A 12,843-nucleotide genomic window follows, 5' to 3' on the forward strand; every position below is an offset into this window, starting at 1 on the left:
GGAAAGAGGATTGCGTTTAACCCCTGTTGATTTATGCCCTGTTGGTTCATGGTGTCTGCTTACTCGTACAGTATGCGCGTGCTCCATAACTCGGTAGAGCAACCCCTGGTGGCCAGTAAGAACATCGTGCAGCCGATGACGTCTAAAGGCGGAGACCGGGAGGCGAGCGACGGTGTGTACGCGGGCGCGGCGGAGCCTTGCTGGACGGAGCCGAAGCCGGAAGCGAGCACAGAACATGCGCCTACGCAGTCCTGCCGATAGCCATCCAAGGGAGACACCGGAGACTGCCATCCAAAAAACATCAGAGACTGCCAAAGAAGATGCAGAGCCAGAACAACAACAAGGATCCACCACCTGGGTGCCGGTAGGCTGCCCTGTCCCCAGAAAAATATGTGGCCCAAGTTAGGTTTCAAAGTTCTTAGAATGCATCATGTAAACCACCCAGAGACCCTTCGGGGTTAGGGCGGTATAGTAAGTCTAAAGTATATATATAACTGTGTAAATATAGTTAAATTCTTTTATTTGGGCTAATAATCTGTGTTGTGCTCTGACCACATAGTCTCCCTCACTCTGCACAATACCAAAGGGAGGGGGTAGCCCAAATAGGGAGATTTGGCCAGAGGGGTCTCACTGTCCCTCTAAAAAGGCAGTGATGATTCCGTGAGTGGTGGCAGCGAACTTAAGGAGTGATATACACCCACGGGACGAGGGTGGGAGGCAAACAGCCGAGTTGTAAACTGGAGCCCATTTCGCCATGGTAGGCAACCAAGCTTGGTTTAGACAAAGGAAGGAAACCTTTTGTAGGCCTTTGTGAAGAACTCATTGGGACCAGTCCTGACTAGGCTTTCCAGCTCCAGGTAGGGAGATTCCTGGAGATTTTCTGGTAGATTCCATAGAAACCAGGCTTTGGGGAGGGGAAAGGCCTCAGCTGAACAGAATGCCATAAAGCCCACCTTCCAAAGCAGTTATTTTCTCGCACTGCAGTTCACAGGCTGTGAGGCTCCTCCCTCTCCAGCTCCACTAGCTTGCCATCAGCTGCCTTGCTGGTTTTCTTGGTTAGGTCTCTTCAGGCCTCAGAATTGGGAAGGGTAGGGGGTTGCACCACCTTATTCCTTCTCTTTTCCCCAGGATCAGAACTCTTGTTGCACCAGAGCTTTGTCCTTCTCTCCTCTTTGGGCTTCCCTAGCTTTTAAAAGAACCTGTCTTATCTGGGCATTCCTGAATTCCCTCTGAAGGAGGACAGTGATTCGCTCCTATTGTTCCTCCTACTGGGCTGCTGGATGGCTCCACCCCCCCCACTCTCTATCCTGCCCTATTGGTTATGCCAGGGCTTGGGTGGGATAGGCTGCTAGTTCTCAGTCCTCATCACTACTTCTCACTGGCCCTCTCAAGCCCAGTCCTCTCGGTTTGGGCTGCTGTTGCACTTTTTTGCCCTGGTGCAGACTTCACTACCCTCCCCTCCAAGCTTCTGTCTTGGCTTGCCTCTGTGCAGGCCTCTGTGCAGGCCTCTGTGCAGGCCTCTCCAGACCTATCCTGGCTTCTGCTGAAGGCTGCCATCTTCTCTGGGATGCAGCAGTATTGGGCCCCAGCTGGTTCTTCCATCTATGTCTGGAGTTCTGATGCCAGATAAGGGTCCTGTGTTGTTGCCTAGGAGACTGCCAGGCAGTGGAGGCATCTCCAGACACAGGTATCTGCAAGAGCTTGCACATGTGCAATGGACATGTGCAATTTTCATTAACTCCATCACCCAATTTTATGCTGGGCCATTTCTGATATTCAGAGTTTCAGAACCTCTTGCTAACTGTACTTTGCCCAGTATCATGGAAAATTCTTTCAAAAGGAGAAAGATCAGAGCACTTGCTGTGCATGTGGAACATAACAAATAAAGCAAAATATATCTACTCCTGGAGCAGTGAAAGAAGATACTTCTGTATAAAATATTTCATACACCATGTTATTTGCAAGCATCATGCTTAGTATATTGACCGGTGTCTCATAAGTTCGTATCTGCTGAATATCATGCCAGGAAAATCTTAAGGAACTGGTTAGAAATATTAGAAAGTATATGTGAGAGAGGATATTGAACTCATCGGTATACATCTGAGGATATACTTAGTTTTAGGTATTCACATTTGACACTCACTATTTGCCAAATTGAGACATTCCCTATGACATATGCACATATGTACACACATCGTTGCATGCAAAGAAAAGAAGACCTGACTGTGTTTAGTGCTGTATTTCTACTGTTCATTACATTGAGAAAAGCAGCTAACTAGCAAGCTGAAGGGCATTAAATGTTTTAAAGTTGCTGCACATAAAAATGCTAATGGATTCAATTTCCTCTTTCAAGCACACTACTTTTGACCATGTGTAAAAAAAAGATGAATAACTGATACCTTTGACTGTTAAGTACACCTGCATCGTTCTAGGCGTGTGTTGGGTTTGTACTGAACAAGTATACGGGCCATCATCTGACACATCCACATCCTGTATCTGAAGGCTGTACTCCCTTTTGTTTGCTGTTGCAATTGACACTCGAGGATCTACTGACCACTTGTCTCCTCCTGCAAAAATAATACTTGACCTGTTCAGCCAGGCCCCTTTTGAAGCTCCATCTTCCAAGTAACACCTGTAAGTTTCAAAGAAAGGAAGAAATTATTGAAATACAGAAATAACAATGTGCTTACATATTTGTTTATAACTTACACCTTTATAAATTTGAAGTCCTGATTTTTAGGGCTAGAAGCATGGCATTGGAATATGGGTTTCAATAAGTCAATCTATTTATCTGATCCAACAACATATTCACATTCACTAGGTTTGATCCAAAGATGTTCTTGTGCCAGTTTAATGACATTTATGCTAGTGGAGTAACACTTTTGTTGGCAGAGAGGGCAGCACAGTGGGTGATTGTGCCAATTAATCTGTCCACTGCAGACCAGTGTTCTCTCTAAGCTGAGTTAATGTGAGCTAGCTCACAGTTTTTTAGCCTCCGGTTCACACATTTTTGTCTTTGCTCAGGAAGGATGGCTCCAGAGCAAACTAATTTAGGCAGTAGCCAAATTGCTCACTCACAGCTTTAATGCCAGCAGCTCACAAGGTAGACTTTTTGCTCACAAGACTCCACAGCTTAGAGGGGGCATTGCTGCAGACCCCTATTTTGCCCCTTACAGTTTACCTGGGTCCCCTGATCCAGAAAAACAGATTCTAGTGCTGAATGGATGACACAGAGCAGAGGAATATCCTGCTTTACAGATGTCACTTTGTTCCTGATATTTTCAGTCCAACTCTATGTATTTATGTTTACTGAATACAGACTTGATCTCTGTCACTAGCATGGGTTTAGAATTCTTAAATAATGAGCATGTTGTAAGGCTATTTAAAAAAAAAGCTCAGTACAACTATGGTTAAGGTAATTCATGTAAAGCATATTGCTATACTCCTGTATATTTATTTAACAAAGAAACTGGGGGGGGGGAACCTGCAATACAAGAATAGTAAATTGGAGCTCTGTTCATACTAATAGAGCCCACAAAAAGTGAGGCAGTACTGATATTTCAGTCAACATGAGAGACTCCTGTCTCTCTAAACTTCATTTTGAAAATGTTCTGCTACAAATTGAAGAGTGGTTCTTTTAAATGAGCACAAAGTACAGCCACAGAATGAAATACACATCCATCGAAAAGAGTTTGACAGAATCTCTACACAATCCCTCAGGGGTTTGAACGCCATGCCTAAGATTGCTACAAAATCCCAAGCTGAATTCAACAGGGTAAGTTACTGCCAACAGTATGAAACTAATCAGTTGAAAAATAAGGAACAAGGTATATTGCAGAATCTAATTTGCAGCCAGTTTCATCCTCCTGCCAAATCAAAACCAGAGAGAATCATAAAGGGTTTCTATTAGAAAAAAGGCTGTTTCTGCATTTATTTCTAGACTACTTGCACAGAAAAAATGATCAAGATTATAGTGTAAATATAATATTACACTAATATGATCGGTCAACCATTAGAAAATTGGAATAAATTAATATTCAGAAATCATTATAAGCTATGTTGAATTATCTTCTGGGAAATTTATTAATGCTAATTTAAATTTGAATATACTGTGGTCTTGATACACTAACAACAAATTGTGGTGGGTTTTCTAGAGATCTAGAGAAATCTGCCAAAAGACTAGTTCCATACTTAATAATTCAGTGCATGATATTTGATAAAATGGTTATAAAATGTCACCAATGATTTTAAATAAAAACTATTGCCTCATGGGTTGCCCTGCTAACTAAAGTGAAATGAGTTTTATAAATAGCAATGGACAGAAGTTTTCCCAGGAGGGAAAAACCATTTGGTTTTGCAGTTCTGAAAGATAGGTCAAAAAAGCAACACACTCTCTACTATCCAAACAGCATATCAATCCATGCAGTTCCTTTCTCTAACGGCATAACGCACCATTGCTTTAATAACATCATGAAAGAACAAATACCATCCTAGAGAACTCCATCACCGGGCTCTTAATTTGTAAGAGTTTCCTGATTGCCAGAATCACTGGTTGTTCCCTATGAAGTGCAACACCTATTTAACCCTTTTGAAATAGCATCTGTGCTTTTACTAGTATTTGATTATCTACATTAAGGGCAGGCATCACACCAGATCATTTATGCAACATAGCAGCTCTCTTGCACCACCCCAAAATCACTGGTGGTGTTGAGCTAGGATTGACTCAAATCACAGCTGGGAATCTAAAGGGTAGACTAGAAGCCAGCAGGGTCCCAAGGAGATGATTCCCTCCTATAGAGAAGCAGTTAGTTAGAATTAAAATATGAAGTATGGTAGTGAGTGAAAGTTTTATTGTACATTGCTGTGCTCATGCCCCACTAGGATTGTGTTAATTCAGAGGTGGTTTGCCATTTCCCACCTCTGCATCACAACCCTGGTATTCCTTGGTGGTCTTCTTTCTAAATACTGACCAGGGCCAACCCTGCTTAGGTTCTGAGATCTGGCTAGCCTGTGGTGTCCAGGTCAGGGCAAAGAACACTGACGCGGGAAGAAGTCAGAGGGTCTCTGAATATATACATTATTTCTTTCAATCACCACTAAGCAAGTGAAACCTATTACCTCCCACTTAGTTAGAATTAAGAGGTAAGAATTACAAAATAGTATATCATTCACACAGAATAAAGCCCCAGCAACTTTCTTTGTAGAAAATCACTAACCAGCATACTAATAGATTTCACCTTGAGAACATACACATAATATTCCCCTCCTTTTCCCCCTCAAACTCCACCTTACATTTCCCCCCCAGCAAGGAACATTCCTGAAAAGATCAGATGAGGAGGCTCATGGGGGGGGGGGAAACCTGCATTTTTAAAATCTATCCACTTTGGATGGATCTCCAAACTATTTAGTAAATAACGGGGAAGTAAGGTCATATTATCTTACTCTCTCTATAAACCTTTCCCTTCCTTCATCCTAAGCATAGGAGAAGCATTCAAACTAAGGAATGGTGTGAATCATAATCACACATGCTGCTCCCACCAGCACAGAAACACAAATTGAGGCTCTTACAGAGCAGATACATAACTAGTGACTTTACAGCTCAGGTTGTAGAGACACTAGTTACTAGCTTCTACAGATTCTAGTTGGATTCATGGTGTGGTGGCCTCAGGCAGGCAATACATATAAGTGGAATAAACCATTTGTGCTCTTCTAAAGCTCAGCCTTGGTCAAGGGCATGAACACTTATTCTCACAATAAAGTGTGCACTTGTTAGGCTTTGCACAGAAATACAGAACTTCCAAACATTATGATATGACAAACTGTGGAAAAAAGCACCACCTCTGCAACAGTTTTTAAGTACATGTCGAAATTATAAACGATGGGGACCTTTGATACCAGGGCATACACAGAACTCTCTACATCATTATATTTGAGGAGACTTACATTACAATACAATAATAAAAAAATAAACAAGAAAAGATATAAAAAATCCTAAAACAGCATTAAAGCTAAAACCAACTACACTGAGTCAAAAGATAGAGAGAATAAACAGGACTTTGCTTGATACCTAAAAGAATGCAGACTTGGCAACCTATTGAGACTCTTTGGAGGAGGCAGTTCAACAGCACAAGTGCTACCAATGAAAAGTCCCTGGTTTTGGTGCTTGCTCCTCTGGGTTCAGTAGGGTTGCCAACCTTCACGTGGGGCATGGAGATCTCCCAGACAGAGATCAGTGGGGCAAATGGCTGCTTCGGAGGGTAGACTCTATGCATTCTGAATCTGGAGCTGGCAGTCCTAGAGCCCACTTGTGGGATAGGGTGGGATTTAAACTTAAATAAAATAAACAAATAAATAAATAGTTCAAAACAAAGGAGTTTGTACAACAGAGCCTCTGATGATGAACTCAGACCCTTTTGATACAGAAAGAAGCTCCAGTTATCCAAGCATTAAGTTGCCTTGGCCCCGTTCACACGAGGCGATTTGGCCCGGGAACGGGACAGTTTGGAGGCGGATCAAAGCAGCGCGATCACACCACAACATCTGGGAAGCGTTCTGCTTCCGCCTCCAAACTGGCCCAAACCCGGGAAGAACCGCCTCAAACTGAACCACCTACCTCGGTGGTTCAAATGGATGAGGCGCCTCTTCCCGGGCGTCTGATCGCCGGCGCGTCTTTGCGCCGGCTCAAGCCCGGGCCGGAGCCGAACTGCGCATGCTCCGACATGCGCAGATCGGCCGGCTCCCGGTTAGAGCCGTCTTTTCTCTCCGGCGTTTGATCGCGCCGGGGAGAAAAGGCGGCTCGGCCGGGGGATCCGTGGGATCCCGCCGAGCCGTATCAACGTTGGCGCGGCTTTTAAAAGCCGCGCTTTAAAGGGCTTTTCCCCTGCCGTGTGGCAGGGGCCAGTGTAAAGATAAATAAGAGAATACCTGTTGTATGTTACTTCCTTTTATGGTGAACTTTATTGAAAACAAGATTAAAGCTACACCACATAGCTTGTATTAATCAAGGTAATTTTATTGAAATAAGATACCAAACTATTAATTACTTCTTAATATAGGCTATAAACTCACCCTAAAAATAAACAACATGCAATTGGCAACCACTTATAGCTCCTCATCTTAAATGAGAACAGATTTCTGATAGTTACTTACAAGTTGCATACAGAGAACAATCTCTTGTCTGTGTTAAACCTTTACTGATTCACAGTTGTAGTGTAGCTCTTTATTCAAATGAACACATGAGTTACAGAGGAGTTTCAGAAGGCCTTCAATCTCAAATGGACAGGTAAAATGCTAAGGGGAGTGATAAAAGTGGCTTCATCAGTCAAACCAGCTTTAGTAGCTTCTGCCTAGGGGGCTTGCACTCAAGCAGTAGGCTATTTTGAGTGTAGCTCTAAGCAGAGTTAGCCATTCTAAGTCCATGGGCTTAAGGGTGTTCTTCTGTTTAGAACTGAGAACCAGGGTGACATAGTAGCTAGAATGCTAGACTAGGATCTGGAAGACCCAAGTTCAAATCCCCCATCTGGCATGGAAGACTGATGAGTGACCTTAGGCCAGTCACAATCTCTCAGTTTAACCTATCTCATAGGGTTGTTGTAAGGATAAAATGAAGGATGGGAGAACACTGTTGTGAGCCACTTTTTGTCCCCACTGGGGAGAAAAGTGAGGTATAAATGTAATATCGCATCATCACCACTCATCATCATGGGTAGCAGTACTGTAAAACAGATGAATCATGGTTGCAGCCTTTAGGAGCTAGGCAGAATACGTGTCCTAAGAGTCAAAATGGAACCCTGTGATATGTGTGCCAGCCTAGTAGCTCTGCTTTCAAGGCAGTTGAAATGTGCTGATGAGAATATAGAAGCTGTGAATTTTCAGCAAAGGGGGGGGGATAACATAGAGAGAGCAGTGGGGGATAGTTTAAAAGTGTAAAAAACCTGGCAGATGATGAAGAAATATTAGGAAAATACATTAAAATAGGGAAGAGGTGATAAATGGTTAACAACATTCCATCATGTCTCTTTTCCCTTGCTGCACGACTGTGAAGGTGTAAACTAGGAATAATACAATCTTTTGTACAAGAGCCACAGAAATCAATGTATGTGTTCTTTCACACCTCTTTTTCCTTTTCTTTTACAACAGAGCATATGCATTTATGGATTGCATTTGTGATAAACATTACATACAGTGGGGGTAGTGCAGAACACAGGTTTTGGGTCATTGGGAATGAAAAGGAGAGGTGCCAGATTGGCAGTGGAATCAACATGTTTGCCAGTTTTATTTCTACTTAGACTAGTAGCCTTACCTGTTCACTTATACAACTATGCCCCAAGAATGTTAAAATATTTAAATTTATTGTTTAATTTCATTTTATTTTGAAACTATTTTCATGATCTGAGAGATATGTAAGACCATTTCTGATCTGAGCTTCCAAAGCATGTCTTCCCAGTATCTGAGGGAAATATTACATGAACTGCTTAGAATAACACCTTTGTATTTATGGAGCTCTGCTGACCAAGAATATTTGTCATTAGATGGTCTACTGTGACCCACTATACTGAATCCGGGGGGAAAACAGACTGAGAAAAGTGGAACTCACTTGTATTTTCATCTACCTATCTCTAGTCTTTTCTTATTGTGCCATATACAATGCAATCCTATTCAGAGTGGAACATACTCCCGGTAGAGATCAGAGCCCTGCAGGATTTATTACAATTCCACAGAGCGTGCAAAGCAGAGCTGTTCCGCCAAGCTTCTGGCTGAGTGGAGGATGTCCAATAACACCGGCCTTCCCTGTTCAATCTGCTTGCTCTATTAATTTGTTTCAACTACATTAGAGCACTGCCTATACCAACTGGGTGCCAGTATCAGCCAACCCTAGTTACTCTGAGAGAAATGTGGCTCCTCACCTGACACTGTTGCAGCATTGCACTGCAGTTAGTTATTAGAAATTTCACTTAGTAGTTAGAAATTTAAAGCTGCCATCAGGTATTAACTTAATGTATTTTATCCTGATGAAGTGGTATGATGTTTTAATGAAGTATTATTTATTGTTTTACTATGTGTTGCGAGCCGCCCTGAGCCTGCTTACAGGGTAGGGTGGGATACAAATAGAATAAAATAAATAAATAAGTACTCCAGTACTCCTTGGAAATGAATGAGATAACAATCTGAGTAGCCCTAATGCTAACCCAAACATCACCACCCTATGGTCAGTTGTTCTTGTCAATTCCCATAATGCTATCAAAATAAGTTACCTTTTGTCAACTCTAGGCAAATAGGTCTTCCATCTGTAATCATCTATGAATGTCAAAATATAATCATGATTGAGGAACTGGGATCTGTGATCTATAATCCTTTTAAAATGAGCATAATGATTTATATTCTACATGGACAGTGAACAGGTTTTTCCTTATTAAAAGAAATCAGTTTATTCATTTCAATTATTTCAGTTATTTCAAGACTGGCCATTGCTACACAGATCTGAGGGGAAAAAATTATTGCAACAAATGCCATTGCTTATGAAAATGTGCCTATTAATCACATTGAATGCCTATAACCACATGGTCTGTTCAGTTTTACTTTAAAACATCTCTGCAGTGTGACAGGTTCTATGTAGGGTGTTGAAATGTGATGAAGTCTTGTAATAACCTAATTAATTGAACAATAAATTATTGACTGATTGAATCTAGAATTTGCGCCCTCACAGCAGTTGGATGCCTCCATAAATGTCATTAAAAAACAATTTAAGCAATTCATTCCATTACTTTTTTTTTAAAGTTGTCTAAACCATCTCATCCACCCCACGTACATGTATTAACCAAATCAAATCTCAACGCATAGGAGTCATTAATTAAAGATTAAAGCTGTCTCTCCTTGAATATTCAAAGTTAACTCCTAGGAAAACTAAGTTCAAACAGATAGGGTTAGCCAGGTACTTGCACAGCTGTCTCCATAGCCTAACGGGCAGTTCTGAAGCTGTCAGTACAGCAGCCTTCAAAAAGACTGCAAAGCAGCCAGATGCTGTGACATGTGTTTTGAAAGTGGAAGAGTTTTTTCACTGCTCCACACAGAAAAAACACAACTTTATGGACATCAAGGCTTTAATGCTGAAACGGAGGACATAAAATAGAGTTGGTGGGGAGGAAGAATCAGACTTGCACCACACTGTGTTATTTGCTTCCGCCATTAAAACACCTTACCAAAATCCAAATGATAATGCTTACTTGGCTGCTCCTGAGCATTCTCTAAAATGAGTCTCTCAATACATTTGTAAGCAGGAGTATATATGTACTAACAATACAATAGATGAAAAATGTGATATTTATTAGAATATATTCACTTAAACACAGCCGACTGACCTGCCAATATGTACCATGGCTTTAATTCTATAATGCCAAGCCTGATTCCCACAACAAACATTCGATGGCAACCCAGATTGAGTATGGAGGTAGTGGTGACCCTGTTCTGTTCCAGAATGTGTTACAGTGGCTCCGGTCAGACAGGCAGGAAACTGCGGGAGGGAAGCGTGGCTGTTTGCCCCGGGGCAAACTAACGCGCGGTTAAGCGATCAGACCTCCTGTGGAGGTACCATGGAGGTTCCGTGGGTAGGGAGAGGTGCCGATCACAGGACACGCCTGCGCGCAATGAAGAAGCATGCGGAGCGGCAAACTGGTTTTCTTTTTTTGTGTACACGACAAATGCGCATGCTCCGTTGGGTGCGTGTGCGCATCCAGGGAGACTTGGGGGAAAAAACCCTTTTTCGCAAGGGGACATGGGCGGGCGCTGGATGCCACTGGAAACGTGATCAGACGCCCGCCCTTGCCCCGTGGTTTCCGGAAACTAGTACCTCCGAGGTACTAGTTTTTTGCTGTGTGCTTTTGGTGGGAAGCCTCGCTTGTGCCACGGAAGTGCTATGCTTCCCAGATGTGCCGGTGAGATCGCACCCGGAAAATCCGCCTGCCTTCCGTCTCTCTTGTGTGACTAATGTTCCGTGTGACCACAGCCAGTGTTCCTCAAAACTTGGGTCCTGAGCTAGGAACTATTTTAGAGTGTTTGAAAAAATATAGGAGGTGGGCCTATGAACGACCAGGTAACTTCATCAGGTTAACAGTTAACTCACCCTGACAAAGAAATTCATCATGCATGGGGAAACAAAACCTCTTGGTAATCATTATTGCTACATAGACAGGCATTGACCTCAAGGGGTGTGACTATATTCAGGATTCCACTGAGAAGAACATAAACAAAAAGACAAAGAAAAGACAGTACTTGAACCTGAGACCTTATATATGAGTGTGGTCACATGGCAAGCTTACTGCGATTTGTTCCCACTGTAGATTTGATCGGGAATATTTTTTGGATTGGGATGACCACACATCCCTCCCTGAACTGCTTGCACCATGCAACGAGGCTCTGGACACTATTTAGATAGCCACACCACCACTTTGGTGACATGGGTTGTTTTTTTAAAAAAATTGCATTTATTTATTTATTAGGTTATTAGGTTTAAAGCCCATAGGTCATATACCATAAAATGTAAAGGTTTGCACATGCACATGGCCAAATCACCACTCCCATTGGGACTTGCATTACTCCCTTGTTCTTGCAGCCTCCCCCCCAAAAAACAGCAAACAAAATTACCTAGCAATGTACAACTGAGTGCTGGAGTCTATATGTGCGCTTGAATGTTTATACATTTAATTTAATTTATTCAGCACAAGATTGTTCATGCACACAACAACAGAATCTTGTAAAAAAAAAACATGAGAAGGATGTTCAGATGACCTAATCATGATCATTGCGAAAAATGGCTGTCCAGAATGGCAAAATCGCGGATTCAAAATGCAAATATCCAGAAAGTACTTGATTTTCCAGGTGTAGGAAAACTTGCTAGGGAATTGGAAGGATTGCACGAGTGAACCCACTTTGGTGCAGGAGACGGATGTGGCCGTCTCATCAGCAATCTTAAATGTGAGACTGCTGCACTGCAATTCATTCAAAAATGATCACTTGGTTTCCAAAATGATAGTACTTTTATTTTGTTTCATTTAAATACAAATTATGCAGTACATTCATTATCACTGAGCATTGATTATGGACTTCCATCTTTGCTCCTTCAGTTATTTTTACTTTTCAACTTCTCACTGGTCACCATAAGATTATACTTAAATGTAATTTATTAATAAAAAATCCTGATGAAGCACCAATTATTTCTTATGAATAAAGAATGACTATACAGCAAAATTAATTAAATGCAGCACTGCAGTCATTAAATAGAAGCAACATTAATCCTTATATTTCTCATGTCTCTTGAGAAACTTTTATATGAGCAAGAGTCTGGCTAGAGCTGATTTTCTATTTATGAAAAGATTACTGTGTTTGAGCAGCAGAAAAGGTCTGGTTTTTTTTTTTTTTACACTTCTAGCTGTAATGGCTTAAGCTATAAGCAATTAAAATATATTAACTGAGATCAATTATCACCATACTTAGCTGGGAATTTATTTATTTATTTATTTGATGTTCCAGTGACAAAATACAACTTTATTTTTTTTTAATCCACAATGTAATTATGTTCGCTTTACCACCTGTGAATTGATCAAAGAAATTTTATATATTGACTGGTTAATATTCATAGCTTTTTACATACATTTCACACATTGACCAGCAAAAAAAGCAACCTCCCTGAAATTGTGCATTGAGCATGTTATTGAACATCACTTGGACAGTATGCATGTTGACTGGCCATGCTGTGAAATCCCATCATTTGGGGTGCATACTCCATTCCTTCAGGGACCCAACCATGCAGTCCCCATTCTCCAAGTTTTGTCTTTCCCGTTAGTGGGG

At 41.6% G+C, this 12,843-nt stretch overlaps 1 protein-coding gene across 1 annotated transcript in view; it reads right to left on the reverse strand.

Moving 5' to 3' along the window:
• The window catches only part of NEGR1 (neuronal growth regulator 1), a 914,174-nt gene that overhangs the window by 505,088 nt on the left and 396,243 nt on the right, over window positions 1-12,843 (reverse strand). Inside the window, exon 2 of the mRNA XM_015410018.1 lies at window positions 2,400-2,632. Coding sequence (XP_015265504.1) covers window positions 2,400-2,632 — 233 coding nt within the window. The remainder of the gene's footprint in view (window positions 1-2,399; window positions 2,633-12,843) is intronic.

Source organism: Gekko japonicus, unplaced genomic scaffold (genome assembly GCF_001447785.1).
Source record: "Gekko japonicus isolate JY-2015 unplaced genomic scaffold, Gekko_japonicus_V1.1 scaffold216, whole genome shotgun sequence".
Lineage (NCBI taxonomy): Eukaryota > Metazoa > Chordata > Lepidosauria > Squamata > Gekkonidae > Gekko > Gekko japonicus.